The sequence below is a fragment of the Camelus bactrianus genome, chromosome 27 (genome assembly GCF_048773025.1).
Source record: "Camelus bactrianus isolate YW-2024 breed Bactrian camel chromosome 27, ASM4877302v1, whole genome shotgun sequence".
Classification (NCBI taxonomy): Eukaryota; Metazoa; Chordata; class Mammalia; order Artiodactyla; family Camelidae; genus Camelus; species Camelus bactrianus.
Window position 1 is genome coordinate 14,649,089 of NC_133565.1, and position 27,491 is coordinate 14,676,579.

The 27,491-nt window shown below is 39.6% G+C and overlaps 1 protein-coding gene across 6 annotated transcripts in view; it reads right to left on the bottom strand.

Annotated features, from left to right (window-relative positions):
- TJP1 (tight junction protein 1) overlaps positions 1 to 27,491 on the bottom strand; it is a 212,428-nt gene that overhangs the window by 28,622 nt on the left and 156,315 nt on the right. For all 6 annotated transcript variants that reach the window (XM_074354106.1, XM_074354105.1, XM_074354109.1 and 3 more), the window contains 9 exons: positions 25,703 to 25,827; positions 24,918 to 25,020; positions 18,015 to 18,291; positions 14,673 to 14,776; positions 13,915 to 14,083; positions 13,475 to 13,622; positions 4,162 to 4,301; positions 3,215 to 3,320; positions 383 to 533 (listed from right to left, as the gene is read on the bottom strand). In XM_074354106.1, the coding sequence (XP_074210207.1) occupies positions 383 to 533; positions 3,215 to 3,320; positions 4,162 to 4,301; positions 13,475 to 13,622; positions 13,915 to 14,083; positions 14,673 to 14,776; positions 18,015 to 18,291; positions 24,918 to 25,020; positions 25,703 to 25,827 (1,323 nt within the window). The remainder of the gene's footprint in view (positions 1 to 382; positions 534 to 3,214; positions 3,321 to 4,161; positions 4,302 to 13,474; positions 13,623 to 13,914; positions 14,084 to 14,672; positions 14,777 to 18,014; positions 18,292 to 24,917; positions 25,021 to 25,702; positions 25,828 to 27,491) is intronic.

The window sequence follows — 27,491 nt, forward strand, 5'->3', positions numbered from 1 at the left end:
CAACACCGCTGATGGAAAACAAACAACTGAAAGAAAAAGAGGCCCCTGGTAGACTGCACCTAGCCGGGATTCCCGGACTCCCGCGGCTGGCCCTACCTCTGGTGGGGCCTGCAGCATGCGCACCCCACCTCCTCGGCCTCCAGCCCTGACCGCAGCAGGGTCGGGGGAGAAGGCCCCACGGGGCTCCACGGGCTCCTGGCAAAGGCAGGAGCAGGAAGTGACAAGTTGAGCGCAACTATGCCTGATGGATTTCTTAAATGGAATGTCTAGCGGGCTCCAGACACTGCAGCGCCCATTGTAAATAGTAGGTTTGCTGTGTGTGATGCCTTTTTCTAGAGCTCTAAGTCCTTTTGAACCCACAGAAGTTGACACTCTGACGTACCCTGAGAATTTGATCACCCTCTTCTAAGCCTTCTTTGGCCGCAGGGCTATCTTCAAGAACGCCAGCGACAAATATTCCAACATCGTTTCCACCAGCCAGCCGCAAGCCCACACTGTCTCCTTTTCTGAACTTTACTAATTTCATGCTGGGCCTGTTAACAAATATTTCATTTGAAGCAGTTAAGAGAAGCCTGAAAAGTTACAGCAACTGATACAATGAAAATCACATTTAGAATAAAATAAAGGACCATCATCTTGGAAATTTTCCCCATACCACTAATTTACTGAATAAAATTTAGTGGTAGAATTCCAAATCAGATTTAATTGCACTTTCTTTTAATTTTTGATAAAGTATGTTTTAAAATATCCAAATTTAATATGTAAGTACTGTTTTACATAATAATTTATAAAATTACTTCATAAAAACAATGTTTTCCCAGCTGTCGGTCTTGGATATATGTGGTACATTCCCAATGGCTGAAAAATCTTCCATCTTCCCAGCCCAATGCATACTGTATCATCTCTATGGAGACACAATGTTGTATAAAGGTAGAAATTAAACCATAAATCGACAAATTTTCCTAATACCAGGGCGCCAAAATCAGGCTTTCAGTACTGTGACCTCTGTATCCAACAGAGAGTGGTTTTGAAACTTTGCAGTTGAGGGACTCGTTCAGTAGCTCACACAGATCACCTACTCTGCAGCCCTTTTGAATTCTAAATGAAAAGCATGATCATTCAGCCCTTTAGGATTAGCCCCATGCCTAATCTCTGCCCCCTTCTTGTTGACAGAGAATGGAAACGAATTAATGCAGGCACTTTCCTCTATCATCAGTGCACTGTCAACACCTGGGGCACTCCTGAAATAAATGCTGAAGAATGGCTAGACAGAAACAGATCATCACCCTTTAGGGTAAGTGATTACAAATTATACACATCATTACAAATTACCCTTCTAGGTTTCCAAAACCATCCCACATTCCTAGCCAGGAAGACACATAATTCTTGTACCTATTCTGACATGAAGTGTAGAAAAAGTCTTTTTAATCTTAATTTACTAAGTAACAATGAGCAAATAATCAGAAACTAACAGAAACTTAAAAACACAAACCAAATGAATGAATTGAGAAAAGACGTATCTCGTCCTTTAAAATCAACTAAAGATTACCTTAGTTTTTAGAACTTAAAATGAATTCACATTTGATCTGGTTTCCTCATCTGGAACTAACATTAGCTGGACATAACCTAAGAACTTGCAGGTTAGAGAGGTCACACTGTCCGGGCTGGCGGTGGCCCTGGTCCCCCAGTCTATTTCCCAGCTTTCTTACGGAGGATGAGCCTTGGCTGTGACGGTACCCTGCTCTTCTGCCTGCGTCAAGAGCCGTCTCACAGATGCCTCTCCCAAATCAACCCGTACAGACAGCTCTTTCAGACATTTTCTTAAAGTCCTAAGGCTCCAGGTCCCTGGAAGTCTTTCTCTAACACAGACCAATCCAGTGGGCCTCAAAAAGTAAAAATAGTTGGTTGTAGTCTCTACAATCCATTAGTAAGATGTGGGTTTTTAAAGCCACTGTTTGTGGACAGCTTTAGGCACAATCTCATGATCATGTGCCCGAGATGCCTGCTATCTTAGACTGCCCTGCGTTACATCAGCTACATGCAGTAGCAAAAGTAGACTAACTGCTTCTGCCTCATGCCCACTTACTGAATCCGGATGAATAACCAGGCCTTTCCTGGCTCAGCTACAAATCCTGCCCACATCCCCAGTCCCGTTTGCTATCTGCTCTTCAGGGCTCTCTCAGGGAAATAGGTCTCTGGAATCTAATCATAAAAGTTTCCTGAGACCGTAAAAAATCAGGAAAGCTCTCAGACGATTCTTAAGAAGGAAAAAGAAGTGGACAACCCCTCACAATTGATGAAATTGTGAATTATCACAATTACCTAATTTTAAAAATGTACAATTTAAACTTGTGATACCCACCAGTTTCAGGAGCTATTTCTCTTTACCAAGTTGGGTCTTAATGCTAACAACCTAATTTACTTTAGCAGAGAAAACAGATGAAAGCAGGGGTCTAGACAGAACCCACTTTAGGAAATTTGGGGATTTTCCATTACTCATGTCATGTCCCTTTCACCACAAAGGCAACAAAAAACTAATCTGATGATCATGATGGTTTGAAATCTGGTTACAAAATTTACATCTCAATCCGACTACGTATATAAAACATGTAGCAGTAAAAGATGCGGAACATCAGCCCTTATTTCTGAGTTGCTAGCTAGTCTAGGACAGGTTCTCGACCAGGTGATTTTGCCTGCAGGAAACACTGGCAGTGTCTGGAGATATGTTTACTTATCTCAACTGTGTGTGTGTGGATGTGTATGTGTGCGTGTACCTGGGTGCTACTGGCAGCTAGTGGCCAGGGATGCTGTTAAACATATGCCACAGTGTAATTAGGACAGTCCACCATGATAATCAATTATCTGTCCCCAAATGTCGTGCTGAGATGGACACACTGATTTTTTTTTCTTAATGCTAGGGATTTAGACTGCCTGTGAAAATTCTGATATTTAAATAAAAAATAATTTTTTATCTGTAATTCCTGACCTAAAAACTACAGAAAACAGTGGTAAGAAAGAAGTAAACATCCAGAAGTTTCCTTTATGTTCTCTAATCTCTGATTATATCATGTAAATAATTTTAAAAACCTAAACAAATCATCAAATAGTATACACTATTTTTAAAAGTACATGTAATACGGCTCACAACTGAGCTCTCACTTTGAATAATGCTGAGTAATGGGCAGAGAAGACAGCACAAGTCAGAATCACATACCGAAGGATCCCGTCTTCGTGAGTTGAATTGGGCAGGACACCATCAGACGGACTGACAGGCAAATCCACGTCTGGTTGTCCAACTTGGGCATACACTGGCTTTGGTTCTAAAAGAAAATAAAATTTAAATTGTGTACGAATCACTTTAAAAAATGGAATAACAATGCAAGCTACCACTGAAATAACAGAGTCTGCAAAATACAGCAAAAATCTAGTTCAGAGCTCCTGCTCAGGACCACGTATACTATGTATGGAGGACATATACACATATACATTAGTTTCCAGCTGCAAATTCTGATGTCCTTACAACAAGTCTGCAAGTTACATGGTCCCCTGCACTTTTCACAGCTCCAGCTGTTAGGGTTTGAACAATCCATTTTCTAGGGAAGAATAACAGAAGAGGAAGAATACAGGAACAGAGAATCTTCTTAAGACTGTCCAAGTAGCCTTCTCTTTTCACTGTGGTAAAGTTTATTTCTAAACATCCACGGCCGGCCACCAGTCAGAGCAGAAAGAGGTTCCAAGGGGAGGACCTGAGAGACGTTAGAACCCAAATCTCCAGGCCCATCCAGCACCTGGATCTCAGAACCCTGAAGAGCCTCACGGGAGGTCTCACATACAGCTCTACAGTTATCCTTCATAAGGCATTTCTGAAGACACTTTCAACAGGTAAAGTTTCTTGAGTCAATCTCACATGTCCCTTTAATGAGCACTGCTAGAAAACACCCCACTCACTGTAAACTGCTGTTAACCACAAATAACTGCTATCCAGAACATTTTTAAAATTCACAAAAATCTACCGACCTATGCCCACCTCCACCCATAAAAAAGGCACTGGAAGTCACAGACAACGAAGTTCACGTGTGGGCGGTCAGCACAGCAGCGGCATCTCTATGCCGTCTGTAAATCCCGACGGGCAGTCTGCACCTAGGTCCCTCCTGGGCTTACCTGGGAGAGCGGGGGCTTGCTTCTCACTCCTCTCAACTAGAACTTCATCCGCCGCCGCAGCTGTATGATCATCCACGTGCTTCACAGGAGTCGAGACAGCCCCAGGTTTAGAAATTCTCTCTTCCTCTCTGCTCCGGAGACTATATGCCAGTATAATAAAATATTCTGAGTGAAAAATCATTCGTAAACCGCACAAGAACAGCCCAGACAACCTCAAAAAAGAATGACAGGAAATGTGCTGTAACAGGTATTAAAATACTGTAAAAACCTAATAATTAAAACTAGAGCAGAAACAGACAGGCAGATCGATTTAACAAAACAGAAAATGGAGAAATTTATCTGTAGCACTACAGCTTACTATGGAAGCAGCAGTCCAAAACTGCTAGAAAAGAACACACTGTTTAATAAACAGTGTTAGGACAACTGTCCACAAATTAAGAAAAATTAGACCTCTATGCATATCAATGACATAAATATAAATCAATTTCAGATGGGATAAAGTCCTAAATATAAAATTTTATCACTGAAAATAGAGGACTTTCAAAGTAAGATTCATGACATGAAAGCCATAATATATCCAAAGTGAATACATAAAAAGTTAAAAAGCATGCAATTAGGAAAAAATGTCTTAGGTTTAACCAAACGAAAAAAAATTTTTTAGTTCAAACAACTAAATATTAGCAATCTGACCTAGTATATGTAGTAAGAGTTCACTATGAAGACTATATTCTGATCTAACAATACACATTAAGAATCTGACATTTAGAATACATAAGCAACTACATAAACATCAGTTTAAAAGAGACAATTCAAGGGAAAAAAAGAATAAATACTAGGAAGAGGCAATTCACCAAAAAGGATACACAAAAAGACAATAATCTTGAAAACATATTCAACCTTTTGAATAACTAGGGAAACACAAATACAGACAACTAGAAATCATCTTATTACTCGTGAGAATTTTGAAATGATAACATTAACTGTAAGGAAGGACATGGAGAAATAGACATTCTGGATGGTAAAAATAATTGTAAAAATGAAAAATGACTGTACAACTACTTGAGGGAAAAATGAGAATTATTTATCAATACACAAAAAAATGCAAGTATGCAACAGCCTGCAATCCCATTCTTGAGTTTATTCTAGAGAAACAGATATGCGTCCAAGAAGACATTTATAAGAATAGTTACTCTGAGCTCAGTTCTAATACCAATAAACAAAACAATTAAAACTAAATGTCCATCAAGTTCCCCAGAAAAATACAAATTATAAAAGTTGAACCAAGACAATATATATAGTTTTTTAAAAAGGCCAATAAATGTGCCTCACATAAAAAGATAAGTTAAGATCTGCCATCTAAAAAGCTATCAGGTTTACATGGTTTTAGTGACAGAGTTCTTTCAACTCTGAAAACCAAATAATTTGTTTATTCAATTATCCTAGACCACAGAAAAATACAGAAAGCTCTCTAATTCAATTATTAAAACATTTTTATTATAGAAAATTCCAAATATACATAGTAATACAGAAAACAGTATCAAAAATCTTGTGTACCTATCCTTAAAAACTTCCAACATTCTGCTGATCAGAAATTCAATCTGAGTGGCTGGATAAGAAGTAGTGGTATATTTATACAATGGAATACTACTTTGCCATAAAAAAGAATAAAATAATGCCATTTGCAGCAACATGGATGGACCTAGAGATCGTCATTCTAAGTGAAGTAAGCCAGAAAGAGAAAGAAAAATACCGTATGATATCACTCATATGTGGTGTCTAAAAACCAAAAAGGGGGAGGGAACACTATGAACTCATCTACAAAATAGAAACAGACTTGCAGACTTAGTAAACAACCTTATGGTTACAGGGGAAAGGGAGTGGTGGGAAGGGGTAAATTTAGGAGTTTGAGATTTGCAAATGTTAGCCACAATATATAAAAATAGATTTTAAAAAGTTTCTTTTGCATAGACGGGGAACTGTGTTCGATATCTTGTGATAGCCTTTAACGAAAAAAAAATATGAAAGCAAGTGTATGTATGTGTGTGTGTGACTGGGATATTGTGCTGTACACCGGAGATAGATACATTGTAATTGACTATACTTCAATAAAAAAAAAAAAAAAAGAAATTCAATGTGAGGATAACAGAATCTTAGCACTCAAACCTTGACAATTAACAGTACGAAAGAGAAAACAAAAGCTATTTCAAAATATGAATGGGGAAAAATTCTAAATAAAATATTAGCTAAGCTGTTAGCACTGCATTAAAGGGTCATTATACAATGGCTACAGCAGCGCTATTTCAAGAGTGCAAGAGCAGTTCAACACTAGAAATCTATCACATAATTATATCCAAATGTTACAGAAAAAAATGTTAATATTGGTCAAACAGGCATGTGAAAACATTCAAGAGCCATTCCTAATAAAATCCATAAATAAAGCAAAGACACAGGAAATACAGTTAGTAATGAGGCTATTTTCGAAACCAAAAGCTAATACCATATTAAATAGCAAAATGCTGAATGTGTTTACTCTAAAATCAGTAACAACACAATGATACCTGCCAACAGTACTGTTATTAACCACTATTTTGAAGACTCAGATGATACAATCATGAGGTAATGCACCTAAAATATTGGGGGAAACTTTAGTGAGTATAAAAGAATCCCAAAAAATTATCTGAATTAAGAGAATTTTAATTACCTTAAAATTCAACAGATTTTTTTTTCAATATCCTCAACTATCAGGTAGAAATGAAAAGGAAAAAATATGCCAATAACAACATCATTAAAAACTGTAAATCTATACAATCTTAGACTGGGGGAGATCCGCCTAAATAAGATAAAAATTCAGAAGCCATGGAAGAAAGATGAACATAATTCACTAGACTAAAAATGTTTAATTGCACAGGAAAAGGTATTATGAAGACTTATTTGCAACACGCCCATCAAAAGAGCTATTACCAACTGATGAAAAATTGAAAAAAAAAAAAAAAAAAAGCCAGCCCAATAGGAAAACGAGTAACAGAAATGAATCAGGAAATTTACTGAGGAAGAAATCCAATGGTCAGTGATATCATAGAAAGATATTAGTTCCACTACTAGTCAGGAAACTTGTCAATTTAAAGTAAAGCGTTACTGTTTTGTAACCATCAGATTGGTAAACATGGAATTCTGAGAAACAAATGTAAACACTACTTCTGGAAAGTAACCTGACACCATCCATGAAAAATTTTAAGTAATACTAACACACTCTGCAATTACTTTAGAAATAAAAAGAGTCTATCTATGAAATCATGGACAAAAATGGGTACAGAAAACTGTTTTGCACAGGCAAAGACTTAGGAACAGACTTCCCATAATAGGGAAAACTTCTCATCAAAAGAATAAGCTGGAAAAATGCTCACCTTGTGTTGAAATAAGTTGCTAGCTAGGGAATAATGTGCAGAGCCCAGCCTTTTAAAATTATTTAAAAACACACACATACCCAAACTCTATACATGATACCAAATGTTCATACGAGTGTGACAAAGGCTTAAATCAAGGGAGTGAGAACTGGGAGGAGGTGGAGACGGCAGATTTCGCCTATTTTACTAGTTCTAATGAGCAGACATGGCTTCTATGATGAAGATACCAACTGAAATATTAAAGTAAGGTACAGTGAAATAGAATTCTATCTATAGACAGGAAATTAGCTGTAAAACAGAAGGTAAGGGACACAGTGCAGAATGGACATTGTGTGACACCACCGAGGTATCACAGTGACACACTCACACGCTCACACACTCACACCACATGCAGGCAACAGTGCTTCACCCTCCAGGAGACCGAGCAGCGGCTGAGAGAAATTTCAGATTTATCTTGACTATTTCAGTTTTCATAACAAAATATTGACATAATAACTTATAAAGATTTAAATATTTTTAGATATTTTAAAGGTTGAAATATTTTAAAATAATGTTCATTACGTTAAAATGAATTAAACCTAACTTTAAAGAAAAGAATTTCGTTCTATTACTGCATATGGTTAGCAGTCTCTCATCAGGAAAAAGTTTCTTCCCATTTATCCTCTTGAAAAAATAAAACAGAAACACTTTTCAGAGTTTCCATTTTCCTATTCATGTAACTATTCTGTGGGGTGTATTCCAGTTTTAAATTTTATATATATATATATATATATATATATATATATATATATATATATTACATGAGCAGCATGTAAGTGAAACAGTCTTTTGGAAAAAAAAATATAAAAGCCAAATCAGAATGAACTGCTTTTTTCAGAAAGAACTACTTTTAAATCATAAAATGTCAAAATTTTTAGCCACTGCTTATGAAATAAAATCTCACATACAATAAGTCTAAGTACAAATAAATACAATGAAATTTTATCCCCAAAGGCATCTCAGAATATAAAGAGCAATACAAAATAATAAATTCTCCCTGCATTCTTTGCATTAAAAAATACAAATAATATTAAAAAATGAACATTTTGAAGAGAATGAGATGAAAAACCTACATAATTTTAATAGTTCTACAGATCTCTACTGCTCTGCAACAGACTAAACCAGTTGCTTAAAACACATCCCAAAGCAAACACTTCCAATTGTTTTCCTTCTTTCTTGCAACTTAAATAACACTTTCCAAATTCAAAACGTGACTGACGTTGATGGTGACTACCATCTCGGTAACTCAGCATCAGCTGTAATATTTCAGCCTGAGTGTCCCTCCCCCCGCCCAGTGATAACAAGACTGGCTGTGCAGTAGGGCTCCTGCTCCGTACACCACATACAACTTCTGCCAGTACGTTCATCTTGGGGTAATTATCATACCTTTCCTTTAATATAACTATTATGACAACAATTCAGATGGGTGGAACTCACATCAGTCTATTACACTTTCCATACAATTAGTGTTTGGAAAAATCATTGTTCCTTTCACTGCACTTCCGTCATCTACCAAGAGATGGAGGCATTTTTCAACACATGTGGGTCTACAGTAGTGCTGGTAACAGAATTATGAAGCAACTTACTTATGCACTTTCAAATTTTCTAGAATCCATATTAAACGAATGAGATGAAATCAATTAACACATTTCATTGAACCTAATATTCCCAAACTATTATCTCATCATATAATCAATATAAATTATTAATGAGGTAATGTACACATTCTTTTTTGCACACTCAGTCATAAAAATCCAATGTGTACATCACACAATACACCCCAGCGCAGACTGGCCACACTTCAGAGGCTCAGCAGTCAATGTGGCTGGTGCCAATGGTGTTTGGCAGAGCAGATCTAGAGATCTAAAGTTACAACTTTTCCAAACATTTAAAATGTTCTAATATGACCACTAAGTCTACTGCAAGACAAATAGTAGAATTTAAACACACAGAATTAGCCTACAATCAGTGGCAATTATTGAAAGAAACTGGTGAGACTGTAAAAATGAAAATACATTTTTGCCAAACCTTCCTTACGTAAGTCTATCCTAATGGTTCCCATTTACATTTTGTATAAGGTTAAACTTTATTTAAAAAAAAACCCCACTGTATTCACCTGGATATAAGCTCTATGGTAGCAGAGGTCTTGCCTAGATCGCTGAGGGCATGATTAATAACCACACACTGACGACACGCTGACATCAAACAACACTTGATAAAGGGAGAACAAGCAGGATAGTGCCAAAATTACAGGGACTTTCACCCCTCACTGAAGAATCTTCACTCAGTCACCTGTGTTAGCCCTGCGGCAAGGCAAGGGGGCCACGGGAAAGAAGTCCCCAGTGGGTAATTACTGTCACTGAGATATTTAATAAACTGTATCTTTCTACCTGACGATCTTTGTAGGTGAAGTGGGGAGGACTTCACAGCGTGTCTGAAAAAGAGAAGGGAGTAGTACCTGCACCAAATTAACCAGCAACATCACATACAAATCTTGTTCTGAATAAAGCAGATCTTGAATTTAAAAGCAAGACTTCTCTCCAGTGTTTAAGAAGGAACATGACACAGAATGAGCTCCGCAAGTCAATTCTCTCTTGTCACATAGGGACTGCAGTGAAGGCAGTAAGGGTGTCTTCTCGTCTGCAGCCCCGACCACCACCCAGAGGACCAGCTGGTCCCCAGTGCCACCAGCCGTGTACTCTGCAGCCCTGGCTCCTTCCTAGACGGCAAGTCTTGGCCCAGAGTGCCAGTGAAAGGATACTGAATAAAATATACAGAGCAAACCTGGCAACACGCATCAAGGTATAAGAAAATCACTGTGATCATCCTCTCCAGACATACATTATTTTTTAACTTAAAAACAAAATATTTTAATATCCTAGACCAGGGAACGACTGGCAAACTTTTTCTGTGACTGGTTCTACAAGCCCTGCGGTCTCTGTCCCACCTTCTTAATGGTGACACTGCAGGACGGGTGCCAGTACAACTTCACTGGCAAGGCTGGGGGCACACGGACGTGGCCCTCAGGCCACGGCTGGCCGGCCCTGCTCTAGACAACAGTGAGGGTGCACTGCTCATCTAGTGACAATGAAGAAACAAGTGCACGTGTTCTTCTCAGACCTCGGACCCTATCACACTTGCTCTCTAAAAAAGGAACATCACAGAGGACGTAAGTGGGTCACTGCAACAATGGAACACAATGGAACGCTTTGTAGATTTTTGTTCCCTTAAGTAACCTACTCTCCTCCTTCCTCTACACCAGTAAGGGCAAATACGTGAGTCAAAAGGCCAAGAGTTTTAATCCTGGACCCAGTCTCTTGTCCACTATACAACCCTGGGCTTTATCACAACCTCTCAGCTTACATTTACCTGCCTACAGACGAAGAAATCTTCTAAGAAATGGTTTAACGCAAGCAGATGTGAATGCACGCCTGTGAACCCTAACTGGTAACGCTCTTATGACCACTACTGATACCGTAATAATGACAGAAGCTAGTGTTTGTGCCAGGATTATAATAACTGCTTCAACTTTCACAGCATGTCTGTAATGTATGTAGCCTACTTGCTAGAAAATGAGAAAACTAAAGCACAGAGAGGTTCCAAGGTCACGCAAGTAACTGCTGGAAGGCTGGGACTCACACCCAGGAAAACTGGCCTCAAAGCCCAAAGAAGTCTCTATATTCCATTGCCTCTGACAAAATGAAGGTTACTATTCTCAGCAGATAACTGCCTATCTTAAAAACATGCAAAAATATTAAGAAATCTAGGAAGAGAACAAGGTGGGGCTAGTGTTTCAAACACTAAACTGAAACTTTTCTCACATGATCAAGTCTTTTTTGTATCATTTTTTAAACAACAGAATTTAAATATTTGTAAAACATTTGTAAAACAAAGACATGTGCAGACAAAATTATATAACACAAAGAAAATTCCCCATGCTGTTTTTTTATACTAGGATTTTACTCCTGTAATGTATTTAAATTGTTTCTCAAAATGCAAGGCACCCTCTAAATTAGAACTCCACTTACTTGGATTTTGATATTAACTTTAGGGGAGAAATGAAACCTTCCAGCACTGGTACAATTTTGGATCTTGCCTATAGGCGAGGCTGCTAAATTTTCAGGAATTATATTCTCAGCACAAGTATTTGGGAAGAGTCTGAAGACTGATCTTCTGGAGTTGAAGTACTACCTTCTCCTTAGTATGTGCTACATACATGTTCTAACCAGACACTCCCAAGTCTGGTAACATACAGAAGAGAATGCTACCAGAAATTTTAAAAAGTACTCCCTGCCTCCATCTCAGATGAACTGAGAACAAGGCCCAGGACTCTATTTTTTAAAGACTAGAAGACCTCACATAACTGGCATTACCCATAAGGAATACTTGAAGTTCCCAAGAGAAGTGAAACATCCCAACATAATATGAAGACAGTTAAATTTTTTAAAATAAAACCTCTCCAACTTTAAGTTAAAGTCGCAGATGTCAAGCGTTTAGGAAATCTAAATGGAAAAAAAGTAGGTACCAAAAACAACTTTCTAACATTTAGAATTTGCTTGCAATAAAAACAAATGGCCAAAATTCTGATGAGTATTTCTTTCTTTCCCTTTTTTTTTTTTAAGGAAAATCATGTTCAAATTGCTCGATGCCAGCATGGTTTCTAGATGAGAGAAATGTGTTAAAATTATAGCTGCTCCCCATGAATCATCAAGGGTGTGAGTTAAATCACTGTGTGTGTGTTATGGCCGCAACTCTTTCCAGACAAGGTCTGTGCTGTGTCAGGGAGATTTTTAGAATATGTTAACATGTAGCAGTTAAAAATAATAACCAGTTATAAGTCAGTTTTGTATGTGACATACTATAATATTTCTTAAAAAAATCATTCTAACCTTAATTACAAAGATCAGGGTTACTGTAATTTATAATCTACAATTTGAAATTCAGAGAGAATCAGCTTCCCAAATATTTAAGCTCAACAGTGTACAACCACCGTATCAGTATGACTCCTGACAATCTTTGGAAAGGCTGTCTCCTGGCAAGTCCTTGTCCCCTTCCTGTCACTTCTCCCCTGCCTCCTCCTCTCCCTCAAGGCACATTCCCTGTGGTCCACTTCCTGGCATACTATCCACAGCTTCCCTGGGCAAGTGACTTCTATGACTTGAGGTAACATTTATGCAGGTAAGTCCCAAGTCACCACCTTGAATCTGAAACTGTTTAGCCCTGGACTTGAATTTCCAGGTGCCAACCTGTGGTGGCCTCCAGAGACCTGGGAATGTCCAGACATTCTGTGTACATGTGCATTTTTCTGGAGAGAAGAGTCATAATTTCCTTCAGATTCTCCAATGGGTATGTGAGCCCAGAGACTATCAACTCAGTGAAGTCACATGCCAGGAGCATCCCAGACCCCCGGACACAAATATCAGACAGTGAATTTTAAAGGGGAGAACTGAGTCCAGGTGAACCCCTCACTGGAGCACTTCTACTGAGCACAGCTCACTGCCCAAGCAGGAGGCCCCTCAGCATGCTAGCGCCTCCCCGGGTGGCAGGCCAGCTGCTTCTCTAAACAAAGTTTTCTTGGCAAAATGGCCACGCCCATTTGTTGACATCCTGTCTAGTTACTTTTGTGCTAAAAAGACACGGATGAGTGACAAGGCTTGGCTCACGTGCCTAAAATATTTACTATTTGGCTTTTTATGAAAAAGTTTGACCTCTGTTATTCTAGATAAGAAATACCTAAATTGATAAAGAAAAACAAACCTAACTTAAATAATCAAAAGAAAACCTATCTTCTAACCTTATTTCTCAGCCATACCAGAAACATGTATCAAGCACACACAACTATTTCATTTTAAATAACAGAGTGTGATTACCTGCCATTGCTGGGCTGCTGTGGAGAGTGTCTAGAATGATCGGAAGGCTCTGACCGCTGGTCAGGAGACCGTGACCGGCTATGACGGGGAGGCCTGTCGTGTGATCGACCGGAATGATCTGATGCCAGTGACTGAATTTCTGAAATGTCTGTTAAACAAAAGATGCCATTTATCTTCCCACAGAACGATGACAGTAAAATATAAGGTACTCCAACAGAAATAAGCTAGTAAATACAACTTCATATTAAATGGTTGATTTAAGCATTAACGTCACCAGCCACCAATAATATTGGTGAGCTGGCAACAGAAAAAAGTTTTAATTCTTAGATTTTGAAGATGTCTAGCTTATAGAAAATTATCCTTTCATTCTAACATGGCAAATCCTCCCACTTTAAGAAACAGGTCACTTAAAGGGACTCTCCAAACAGAACCATACTCACCGTCTCTCTCAGAGGCATTAGCAGAGTGGATACTGTCAGAAAGATCAGGGACGTTCAACAGCGTAGCCCGTTCATCTCTCTGAACTACCATTTTTAACTTGCCTTTAGACCTCTCGATCAATGTCTTTGCATCTGTCAGTGACATATTTTCTGTCACGGTACCATTTATCTGCAACAGAAGAGAAACTATAGGTTGAAGGTAAATGACGGAAGTACAAATGTTAACTTAGTCAGATATGAACAGGATTATCTAAACTACTGCTGGGCTTGCTCTAAGAATCAAAATATTCCCTTTACACTTTCCTGAATTATCAAAGTGCTCCTCCTTACTGAAATAATAAAACCTTTACTATAGTGTTGCTGCACTGCCAGAAAGCCCAGATTAGCACCCTCTAACCCCTCCCCATTACTTTCTATTACTTAGGAACAAACTAACAAAACAGACATTTCAATAATATCTGGAGGAGTGATCGAAACCACTTACTGTGGAACGACAGACAAATCTACCCACAAGGTAACTCCTATTAGTGAATAATACACATTTGGAGCGATTAATTCTCTCCGGATGACTCTACGGCCTAGAGAAAAGCATTAGTGTTGGCTTGGAGTAATAGCCAGTGGCAAGCTATCCAGTCCCCCAAATACTGATTTTTTCATTCTTTTTGGCAAAATCGCTTCAAGCATGAACAGAAGCTACGTGGTCACACTGGACCTTGTTCTCTATTGCAGTTCATTAAAATGTAAGAATGTGACTATACCTTCAACACAACATCGCCTTCTTGAATATTGCCATCTCTTGCTGCCAAACTATCTTGTGAAATTTCCTTTACAAATATATGGCTGGCCAATCGAAGACCATATTCTGAAATAATATATTTAAATGTCTTTAGTGTAAGATCCCAAGACACTTAAATAGAGTTCAAAAGTATGAAACTAATAATCACTGCATAAAGAAGAGTTTTAAGAACAATCGATAACAGAAAATCATTCTTGGCTTCCCTGCAAAGACGACATTCCCTCTAGTCACCAGAAAGTTCTCCGTGTCAACGTAAAAGCAACGGGAAAGCCTGTGCTTCAAACAGAAGACTGACACACCGTGCTCTGATTTTTCTGAAAGAGAGAGAACTCTGAAGAGAAGACTGTACTGATAACCTAGCTTCTCAGAGGGTTTAATGAATACAATTCTAAAAAGGACCCTGCTCGAGGTCTGGAAAAACTCTGGAGAGGTTGAGGATTTGATCGATGACTTGTGTTACCAAGCGTACACTGATTTGTTTTCCCCAGTTCCTGGAGCAGAAGCATTTCGGATCCTGTAAATATCTGACACCGAGAGACATGCTCAAGCACCAGCACACACTACTCTGCAGAAATGCAAACAAAGGCTCACAACTAGCCAAGCAGATGTAGGCAGGAGTTAAAAATGCCAGTCCTTTCAACAACCATCAAGGTATTTGAAAGTGTGGCAACATTAATTGTACCTGTGGATGGGGGAGTGGTCAGAGTTAAAGAGTTTACCCAGAGAGTCCAAAAAACTGTCCAGCAGCCTACAAAGCTGTAGATTTTTTTTTTAATTAGAATGACAACTATAGCTATCAGTATAATGTCAAAAGGGATTAGACTGCTCCTGGTTCTGTTACGAGAAAGAAAACTCTGGCTCTTATTGGGAAAAACAAAAACAAAAACAAAAAACAGGATGGGAAACAAAAACTTTTTAATATGGGGTAAGTTAGCAGACCTGCTACTCAAGCTTTTAAAAGTTACATCAGAGTTACAGTTTAACTTAAGGCAAATATACAGAGTGCTCACAAGCAGGGACAGAATAAGATAAAAAAAGAAAATGACTTTTTAGGGGATATATGAAGTCAACTATGTGTGCTTTAGAAGTGGTCAATATAGCCATGGGAATAAAAGTACTGACTGAAAGATTGTCCATATTCAAGATTTAAAAATTATAAAAGACCAACACAAAGATGACTCCAAAATGTTCCTTATATATTATGCATTAGTCATTTATTCTAAGTGTTTCCTTGGTAAAGATTAAGTAGGAGACATACACGATAGATAAAAAGCAGCAAAAGTGACAGACCAGCCCTGCACTCTGGCAACTCACAGAGTCAGCAGGAAAAGAGACGTGAGTTACCAGGACAATGACAAATGCGGCAAAGAGCTCAGGTGGGGCAGAGTGGGCCTCTGTGTTGGGGAGGGAAGGGGTGTCAGAGAAGTCCTCCCTGAGGAGCAAATGCTAAAGCCGAAACTTCACCTGAGAAATACCAGAGTGGGAACACTAGAACTAAGCTTGAAAAATGAGGCTGTGAGTTGTTGCTGGGGTCAGGAGCGGCGGGCAACAGCGGGTGGAGACAGAATGGTTAACAACAGACACACCGAAACATAGGAAGGAGAGACGAGGCAGGTTGCTGAGGTCTTAGAGTCGAGTGTGGGATGAGAGGAAGACAGAGATGCGCCCCAGGGATTCTCTAACCCCATGAGGCAGTCTGCAGAGTCAGCTGGGAGGGATCCAGAGACAAGTTTCTGAAGCTGAGTGAGTCCACTTCAGAGATGACGATGTGAGGCTCACCTCACCAAAACACAGAAGCAACTCTGGGAGGTGTCGGAGTGTTAACTCAATTGTGGTGATTGTTTCACAGTGCATGCGCACATCAAACCTTCACACCACACACCTTAAACACAAACAACTTTACATATTTATATACAATGTCAATGACACCTCAATAAAGATGGAAGAAAAAAACATGATGGTGGCCCAGACGAGGGGTGGAGGCAGGGGAGAAAAAGTAAGGAGTGGTGTTTAGGGGGTTACTTAGCATGTACTAACTGGGCCCGGGAAAGGACGGGGAGAAACAGGCCAGCGATAACCACACCACGTTGCCCGTGACTGGCTTGAGAAACTGGGTAGACAGAACTACATTCAATGGGGTTAAGTCATAAGAAACATGAGAAAATTCTAAGAGGGAGATGTGAGCTTCATCTGAGGGACCTACATGAACACCTAAGTGAACGTGACTCCCCAGCAGCAGGACACATGAGTGGCCACACCGCAGCTGGAGAAGGGAGTCCTGCCGTCGCGGCCACAGATGAGATTTCCTAAAGGGTCACATGAGGTGGGAAAGAGCTTCTACTGCAGAAATCTACACAACATTAAAACATTGGACAAGGAGCACGAGCTTGCCAAGGGTACAGAGAAGGGGAAGGAACCCCCCGCCAAAAATAAAAGGAGCATCACAGAAGCGGAGAGAACATTACTTCAAAGGACAAGCAGTGGTTAACTGTGAGACGGTACTGAAGAGGCAAGTAAGATAAAGACTGAAAATTTCTACTGGATTCAGCATGAGCACTTTGGAGAGCAGGGTGGAAGAGACCAGAGAGGGCTGCACAGTGTGTGGTGGATGAAGGAGACAAGTTCTAAGTGCAGCCATTCTGCCCAGGAAGTAGGCTCCAGACCAGGGGTGGGGGCGCTTCCTGCGAGATGCATCGGGGTTTGGTACAGAGCGAGCCTCCGTAACACTCTAACACCTCTTCATCAAAACCAGCAGTCACAAATGCTTTCCTGCACTTCAGGGACAGCCCACGGTGGCAGGAAGCCACAGGCAAACTCTGGTTGACCAAGTGTGATTACGTAAGGGAGGCAGCTGCGCTCAGATGTCAGAGCAATGCCCCGTAAGGGGCTCCTCTCCCTCAATCTCTCCGTCGGAAATAAGGAGCCTGCCCTCCCTCCCCATCCGATGGTTTCTCCCACACTTATGCTACTATTGTTGATCCTAACAGCTCAGTGAAACACTGAATTTCAACTTGGTGATGGTGAGACATTTCTGGTATTAGCCTATTCTAATCACAGTAAGAATCCAAAATCCAACTCTAGACAATTAATCTAAAGTATTCTCTGCTACAACAAAGTGACTAAAGAAGAGAAAACAGATGACCCCTGAAGCCTGACGTAACAGGTTCTCACTACCAGCAACGGACTGGAGAACGAAGAGCATGACCGACGAGAGCAAAGGTACAAGGAGATGGCAATTCACTTCTCATTAAAACGAGTCTCAAAGTCTTCACGTGAAAATGATGAACAAGTTGACAGAAAATACCTTCATTTTTCCGGGATTTCACAAGCGTGACTTTGGTGGGTTTGGCAGGCTGACTGGAGGCCACGGATCGCCGATCGGATCGCGGAGACAAACTCCTCTCCCGACTCGCACTTCTGTCCCTCGCCCAGCCCTTCTCGCTCCTCCGGCTGACCAGGCCACCACGGCCACTTCTTGGATCGTGCACGTCCTCATCATAACTATCTTCATCATTCTCAGACGCTGGTTCGGGATCAGGACGACTCACTGGTATCTGAACTTTCTTCTTCCTTCGAATGGTCTACAGATAAAAAAGACAACAATAAGAGCTGACTGATGTTCATATATGTACTGTCAGTCCCTAAGAGAAAGGAAAACAGCACTCTTTTGGTCCCAGACTAATCATGAATCATCGAGACAGCACACACAGTTATAACAGATTACCGTGGAATGCAGTTCCCTATCCATTGTCCTTTCTGCTCTCCTAGTAGACAGATCCAATTAAGAAGCAAAATCGGAACAAAGAGCCTAATAAAGTTCTCAATTAATTCACAAGATCTTCTAGGTGTAATAATCACAAGCATAGGGGACAAGTAATAATTACTGGTGGTTTGAGTAAAGGAAGGAGCACTGTACTCTAATACCGTCAAAGATACTGCAGTTGTTACCAAATCACAGCAAACATGCAAGCCCGACTTGACTTCTTAAAAAGTTTGGAATCCATCCGGATCAAGGCCCACAGCTGTCCTACAGGAACTCTAGGAGAGAAATTTGCCTGTAGCCTGCAGAGTCAGGACCCAGCCCACCCCAGGAGGCTGGCATCAGTTCTGGGACCTCCCAGGGCCCTGCAGCCAGAGAACCAGGACCTGCCTGCCTGCCAGTGGGCTGGCACTAGCCCTGGGACAGACAGGCTCCTGACCCAACCCACCAGTAGATGAATACCAGCGCTGGAACACCTTAGACCCATCTACCAGCTGCCCTAGGATGCATCTCCACTCACCAGTGAGGTTACCCAAGCTTTGGAACACCCTGGACCTCGTAGCCAGTGATGTCAGCAACCAGCCTGTCCACCAGCAAGCTGACAAGTGGGACCCCCGGCTGCACAACCAGTCACCCACGTTCATCCATCAGTGGGCCAGCACTAACCCTGGGAACCACCCAGAGGCTCTGCTGCCAGCCACCTCCTGACTTGGTCCGGCTACCAGCAGCCAGCAGTCTCTGCACAAGAGAGGGCCTGACAATCAATCAGACTAGGGGCCAGCCATGCCTACCAGTAGTCAGACTGCTATAAGAGAGGGACCCACACAGCCCACATGAGGGAACCCCTAGAGCATATATAGCTCTGGTGACCAGAGAGGACTGAGACACATAGGACGTCTCCCACGAAAGGCCACTTCTCCAAGATCAGGAGACGTAATCAACCTATTAAAAAAAACAGTGAATTAGGCAAAATGAGGTGACAGAGGAATATGTTCCAAATGAAGGAACAAGATAAAACCCCAGAAGAACTAACTGAAGTGGAAATAAGCAATCAACCCAATAAAGAGTTCATGGAAATAATCAAAAACAGGCTCAAAGAACTTGGGAGAAGAACAATAAACAGAGTGAAAACTTAGAAATTTTTAACAAAGAGTTAGAAAATAAAAAGAACCACCAAATAGAAATGAAAAATAGAATTAACTGAAATTAAAAATGTGCTGGAAGAAATCAACAGTAGATTAGATGACACAGAAGAACAATGAGTGAGCTAGAAAACAGAATAGTGGAAATCACTGAGGCTGAACAACAAAAAGAAAAAAGAAAAGCAATAAATAAAGACACTTTAAGACACCTTTAAGACAACATAAAGTGTACTAAGATTTGCATTACTAGGGTTCCCAGAAAGAAAAGAGAGAGAGAGACCGAGAAAATATTTGAAGAGCTGAAAACATCCTTAACCTGACAAAGGAAACAGACATCCAAGTTCAGGAAGCACAGAAAATCCCAAAGAAAATCAACCCAAAAAGGACCCCACCAGGACACATCATAATTAAAATGTGGCAAAAATTAAGGATAAAGTATTAAAAGCAGCAAGGGAAAAGCAGTAAGTGACATACAAGGGAACACTCACAAGGCGATGAGCTGCCTTTTCAAAAGAAACTCTGCCGGACAGAAGGGACTGGAATGATACGTTCACGGTAGTGAAAGGGATAAGCCTACAGCCAAGAACGCTCTCCCTAGCAAGACTTTTATTCAGATTTCATGGAGAGATCAAAAGTTTTATAGATGAACAAAAGCTAAGAGTTCAGCAAAACCAAACCAGTTTTATAAGAAATGTTAAAGGGACTTCTCTAAGCAAAAAAGAAAAGGCCACAGCTAGAAATATGGAAATTACAAAAGGGAAAATCTTATCGGTAAAGGCAAATATATAGTAAAGGTGTAAAGCTAGTTGGAAGGTTAAGAGACAAAAGTAAAACCATCTATATCCACAGTAAGTAGTTATGGGATACACAAAACAAAAAGATATAAAATATGATGTCAAAAACTATAAACATGGGGAGAAGAGTAAAAATGCAGGGTTGTTAAAATGTGTTTGAACTTAAGAGATCAGCAACTTAATGTCTATATATAGATTGCTATACATAAACTTTATGGTAACTACGAACCAAAAATCTGTAATAGATACACACACACACACGAGAAATGAAACCAGACATAACACTAAAGATAGTCATCAAATCAAAAGGGAAGAGAGCAAAAGAAGGAACAAAAAAGAACTACAAAACAACCCCAATTAACAAAAAAGCATAAATATGCACCTATCAGTAACTACATTAAATGTAAATGGACAAAATGCTCAAATCAAAAGATACAGTGTGGCTGAATCGATGAAAAAACAAGATCCATGTATATGCTGCCTACACATGGACTGAAACTGAGGAAATGAAAAAGATTTCACAGAAACGGAAATGCAAGGAAAGCTGGGGTAGCAGTACTTTTACCAGATAAAACAGATTTTAAAACAAAGGCTGTAATAAGAGACAAAAAAGGACATTATATTAATGGTCAAGGGATCAACCCAAGAAGATCTAAAAATTATAAATATATATGTAACCAACATAGCAGCATCTAAACACATAAAGCAAATATTAGCAAACGTGAAGGGAGAAACTGATAGTAACACAGTAACAGTAGGGGACTTTAACACCCTACTTGCATAAATGGACAGATCATCCAGACAGAAAATCAATAAGGACACACTGGCCTTAAACAATACAACAGACCAAATGGACTTAATTGATCTTTGTAGAGAATTTCATCTGAAAGCAGAATATACATTCTTTTGAAGTGCACATGGAACATTCTCCAGGACAGGTCACAAGATAGGCCACAAAACAAATCTCAATAAATTTAAAATAACTGGAATCATACCAGCCATCTTTTCTGACCACAACACTATGAGACTTGAAATCAATTAGAAGAAAAAAACTCCAAAAACCACAAACACAAGTAGTGGCAGTCCTAGCATATACTGCACAGCAGTCCTAACGGGCTCCCTGAGTTTTAGGCTCACCTCTATTTCCATCTCCAACATCATGTATCAGAAGCAATTCTTTATGTTAGTACCCTGATCTTCAATTCCTCCCTAAAATGTATAAACAAAAACAAAGGCCCCTGTTGAGCACTAAAGCTTTCCCTCTCATTCCGCTAAGAAAGCCACCTCGGTGGAGGTCTGTACCTGAAGTACTCTCAATCTCAGACGAAGTGCGTGATGGTTATAGGTGTGTGTACCCATCTATCCTAGTACGATTCCACTTCCTTGAGGGAAGGTCCTTGTTGTGCCATTTGACTATCTATCATGAAATATTTGCACCCAGGAGGTAGTTACCTCATTGAAAAATATCCAGTCCTACTAGCATTCTCCATTTATACAATGAGTTAAGTGTTACAAACCCACATGAAGATATTTAACAGGTTTGGTAATTGGTAATCATGCTTGATTTTACCATTGAAAATTTTGAAACAAAAATTTTGGGAAAAAAATGCCTACTTCAGAACAGTTTAGCTGAATTAAAGATTCAAATGTAAAGTAAAAAGAGTGAACTCCTTCAAGTCCTGGAATAAAATATAAGATATCTGCTTTTAGAACTCTGGTAAGGTAAAGACTTTTCTAATTGTGACACCGAAGGCAGAGCCAATCAAGTGAAAGTCTGACAGATATGACCATATAAAAATTAAAACGTTTTCCCCCCAAGTCACCATCAACAACGTACACACATTTATGAAAGCAAATGGAAGAGAAACGTATGCAGCACAAATAACAAGAGGCTAAGCATACACACAACACTCCACGAAGACAATCACCACCACGTAAATGCAACAAACAGCAAGGGGCAAGGAAGGAAAGCAACGGGCAGTATATACGCCATGAGATGATCAACTCATGTGTCCCTAAAAATATCTCACTTGAAACACTATGTTTAGTCCATCAGTTTGGCAGAGATTTTAAAAGTGCTGATGAAACTGGACTCTCAATACCTCACTGGTTCTCTGATGGGCAAACTGGCAATCCATGTATCAAGAGTCATCCACGCCATCCGGCTCTAAGAAGCTATTCTTAAAAAGAATCTGAACAACTAGGTGGAAACATGTTGATCTTCAACAGTTTTTCTTAGTACCTGTGGAAACTGGACAGTGAAATGCCCATTGATGAATGGGCTGAGTAAGTGTGCACACACAGCAACGTGCTTGTACACTAGCGCGCTCACAGAGTTTTTCTCCAGGAAGGTGTTTTTGCCCATTTATTTGCTTCGTAATGCTTTTCTGGTATGTTCAGAATTTTAGTAAAAACTATGCATGCTCACTGTGCTATAAACAGTTTCTTTTTCTACCTTCTCTTCACCTGTTCTTAAACAAAATTAAGCATATTTATGGTAGTTATATTCTCAAAGGAGTTCTAACATTTTAATTCAACAGAAACGAAATTTATCAAGTCTAATGCCCAAGGAGTCTTAAGTTTATGGAAAGATAATCATACCAACCATCATGCTGTAAGAGCACAGAGAAGAAGAAAGATTAGTAGATCGGGGGTGGAGGGTGGGCACGAGCAGGAGCTGGTTATTCAGAACTGAGAAAAAAAAAAAAAGCCATATATAATGACCTGAGGTTCTGGTTATGGCCGGAGATAAGAAAGACATCTTACAATGAAAGACCACATTCTGAGATATCGGGGTTTTATTCTTAAAGTGATGAAAAATTTAACATATATTAATAACATGAAATGAAATGAACAACTCTCTGCTAATTAAAACACTCTTCCATCCAACCCTCCTATAGCTTCTCCCTGAAGAGCAAAGAATACTTCCCCAAGCTTCCCGAGTTCCACCTTTCCAAATGATGTAGCTAAGCAGTCAGAGGAAAATTCACTCTGTAAGCTGCCCCAAATCCTTTTCTTATATGTGCTATTTCAAACACATAACTTGGTTTGGACTATTTCTTATAACATTTCTATACTGAAAAAGTTTGGAGTGCAGGAATACAACTTTCCTGGATGCATTATTGATGTGGGGCATGTGTTCTGAATATTTTGCATCAGAAAACAAAACAATTCAGTATTTCAGAAGAATGAAGGGCTTCAAAAGTTGGAGATATGGGTGAAGCTCACAACCTGAGATACAGGGAGAAAAATTCAGTTTACCTACGGTGCTCCTCTTTGACTATGCAGTGACTCATCTGAAAAACACTATTCAATTTATAAAAACCAACAAGTACAAACATTAGCAATTTGCTTCTGTAAATGCTACAATCTCATGTTATAAAAACTATTTAAAAACTCTACCATCAACAGCCAGTCTATAAATGAACTGCAATTTAAAAATAACGCATCAGTTACAGTTGTAATAATACGATGACAGTGAAGTGGTGAAAACACATTCACAACAGAGGATGCCTGTCATCTGGAATGCAGGAACTAAATCCGGGGTCTACTGCATCATGCGAATGCTCACATCTCCCCAGCAAGGACACTGGGGGAAAATGAGCCATCAGCCGGGCAGCTGGCACAGGTGAGAGAACACAGCTGAGGGGCAGTCTCAGGAAACACCCTTCCAGCTCTCAGCTCAGCCCCCAGAAGTCAGGACGCCATGCAACCTCCTCACTCCAGCCCTCTCCTTTCTGTCAGGTCCACTGTGCTTGGAGCGTCTGCTACAAAGTGCCAAGGCTCTCAATGGACGAGGCAGGACAAACCCTCCATCTGCCCAGCCTTCTCCTCCTGCTCTATCACTGGAGCCAAGGCCTCGGGGAGTACCTTCCTCCGCCCTTCCAGAGGCTAAGGGAGGCAGACGCAGGCGGGCGGCACAGTGGTTAACGTGTTCCTCAATGCAGGTATGATTTCAGCAGGACTGTCACACTTAAAAGACTTCTTAGACAAATACGAAACAGAAGAGAGTCTAGCAATATACTAAAAACCGCTAAATGCAGCATGAAACATCTCTACAAAAAACAAACAAAACCTTCACCACCTCCTCTCCTCACTCCACATCACACTAACAAAGAGTGACCACAGAAACTCTACCCATTAAACAAGCCCTGTAACAGAGAACAGGGCTGTATACTACAGACTCTAAACTGACTCTATGCCAAGATTTAGTCTCATTTAAGTCTTTTTTAACAAGGGGAACAGAAAGCCAACCATTCAACCACTTCCCCCTTCCTTCCTTTTTCAATCAAAAAAAATCCTGGTATCTGAACTTTGAGAAAATGCACACCAGTGACAACACACAGTACCACTATTAGAAGAAAGAAACATTCTTGTCAATAGCTAACTTGAGACCTACTGTTTCAGTTTTTATTTTCTCAAATACAAAGAATGAATTCAAACCCCAGAAACCTATCAACAGTAAAGTTGGTACCTTTACTAAATTAAAGGCAAAAAAAAAAAATACTTACAATTTTTGCATTTTTCCCACTTTTCCTTAATTGCTGAACAGCAAAAGCGTGTTCAACATTATCCATTGAAACTCCATTAACCATTGCAACTCGGTCATTTTCCCTAAGGAAAAAAAAGAAAGGGACCAAAATAGTAACATGTTAGAGACAAGCATACAGTTAAGCCTGTAAAAATATTTTTAAGATGGGTACTTTTAAAAACATACACGAATTATGGGCTAACTGATCTATTTGTCTTCAGATCAACAATAAAATAAGGTCAAACTGTTTACTTTCAGATCCCCCACAAGCAATGTTTAGCAAGTAAGTAACCACAGGTCATTAACTTTACCTACTAACACACAGTGTTTCCCTGGATCGAGCAGGTAGCACAGAAAACAAAACGACTTTTGGTGGTACAGTTACGGCATTAAGTGATACTAAGTCACAAGGCTGGAAAAAGCTATTTCCTCTTTAAAATAAAAAGTCTTTCTCCTTCTAATTTTCTTCCAGTCCTTCTAATCATAAACTCATTTTTCTGATGAATGCTCTGTCTCTCTTTATTCTGCTAATCTTCTTACTGAACAAAAAAAGTAATACTCAGGGTGAGAGGCTCCTAAAAGCTAGATTCCAACACAAACTGAGTAACAAGTTTTCTTTTCACTATCTTTATTTTTTACAGTGACCTTCTATTTAAAGTAAGTGATGCCAGCTTTCCATTTATGACAGAGGGAAGTGTAAGGGAGCATTAATTCAGGGAACTCACTAACACGTGCACCAGTGACCGAGGGAGGGAGCGCGCTTACTGTAGCTGTCCTTCAGCCGGGCCCCCCTTCAGCACGTCGGAGATCACTATGGAGGTCTCCCCGCTCTGGAAGTGGGGGTTGTCTCTTCCACCAGATATTGCAATTCCAAACCCAAATCCAGGAGCCTAAAGTAATAATCACAGTACAATGCTGTTATTTAAAAAAATTGTTCATTATTTCATACTCCACCATACAAAAAAGTTAAAACATGAAAACTACAATCTTATTACGCTGTGGTATGGGAATGCATCTCTGATAAACTCAATGCTAGACATAACAAAGTATTAAAAATGGCCAATTACATGAATGTTCTTTAGACCTAAAACACATTTAAAAATTCTGAACACTGAAATCCAAAAGTCACATTTGCTTATCAGGAGGGTTCCTGAGGGGACTGGCAGTGGCCCAGCGGGAGCCTCACAAACACTGGCAACTCAACACACAGGCTTACTAGCATACACACTGGGTACCAAATTATATAATAAAATATCAACAGCTGTGAAAATTAACTTCTTTCACTTATGCTAAAAACCTCTATTGATGTAGTACACTATAATATCTTATAGACACTGCATACAATAGAAAGTATACATTAATCACATTAAGCATTTAAAAATTACTTATATTTTTAATGAAGGAAAATCACAATTAATTATATACTTCTGAATGAGCTGAAAATCTTTACCACAATGACGGAGGATAGCCCAGTACAGAAAAAAAATCAAAATAGTTCCACGTTATTTAAAAATTACCAATTCTCAAAGAAATCGACATGATTCCCTAGAAAAGAACTGAAGTATTCGAGTAGTCTAAAGAAACATCTAATATTTTTCTAGGGCCCCAGAATCAATAAGTCAGAGAATATGTTTTCATATCATGCTGTACTACACCATGCTCTATAATCCAAACCACCTGAGGACAAAGGTAACAACCTCCTTCCACAACCATCCATCCACAAAGGAGACCATGTCCACTATGGACAGGGGGTATGTCATGACCTTCCCCCCATCCACCCCAAAAGTATTGAAACAGCCAAAGAAGAAGAAAAAAGAAAACAATCTTCTTAAAAAAGAATAAACGCCAGCAATTCCACTCCTAGGCATGGACCCAAGAGAGATGAAAGGTACGTGCACACAGAGATTACACCCAAGCACAGCAGTAGCATTTATACTAGCCAGAAAGTGGAAAGAACCCAAATGTCCATTAACTAATGACTGGATAAACAAAATGTGGAATATCCATAAAAATGAATTATTACTGGCAATAAAAAGGAATGAAGTACTGGTACATGCTACAAAATGGGGAACCTGGAAAACATTATGCTGTGTAAGAGCAGCCAACCATAAAAGACTATGTATCATATAATTTCTTTTAATATTCAGAATATTCAGAAAAGATGAACCTATAAGAGACAGAAAGCAGACTGGTGATTGTCTAGGGCCAAGGGTGGGAGGGAATGGAAAGACTGGGTACATTATTCCTTTTCAGGGTGATGAAATGTTGAAAAAGTGACTCTGGTGATGGTCACACAACTCTGTGAATATAATAAAAGCCACTGAATTGTACATTTTAATGGTGTTATGAGTTATACTGCAATAAAGCTAATACCAAAAAGAAAAGTTAATGTGAAAAAACAAACAGGAAAACAGCTGGGTAGCAGAAGATAAAGGCAACTTCCTGAATCTGTGTCTCTCTATAGAGCCTCCAAAAGAACACAAACACAGATCACTACACAAAAGCAGATGGACCCTCAGGATAACTCGAAAACGGAGAATAATCAAATTTCAAA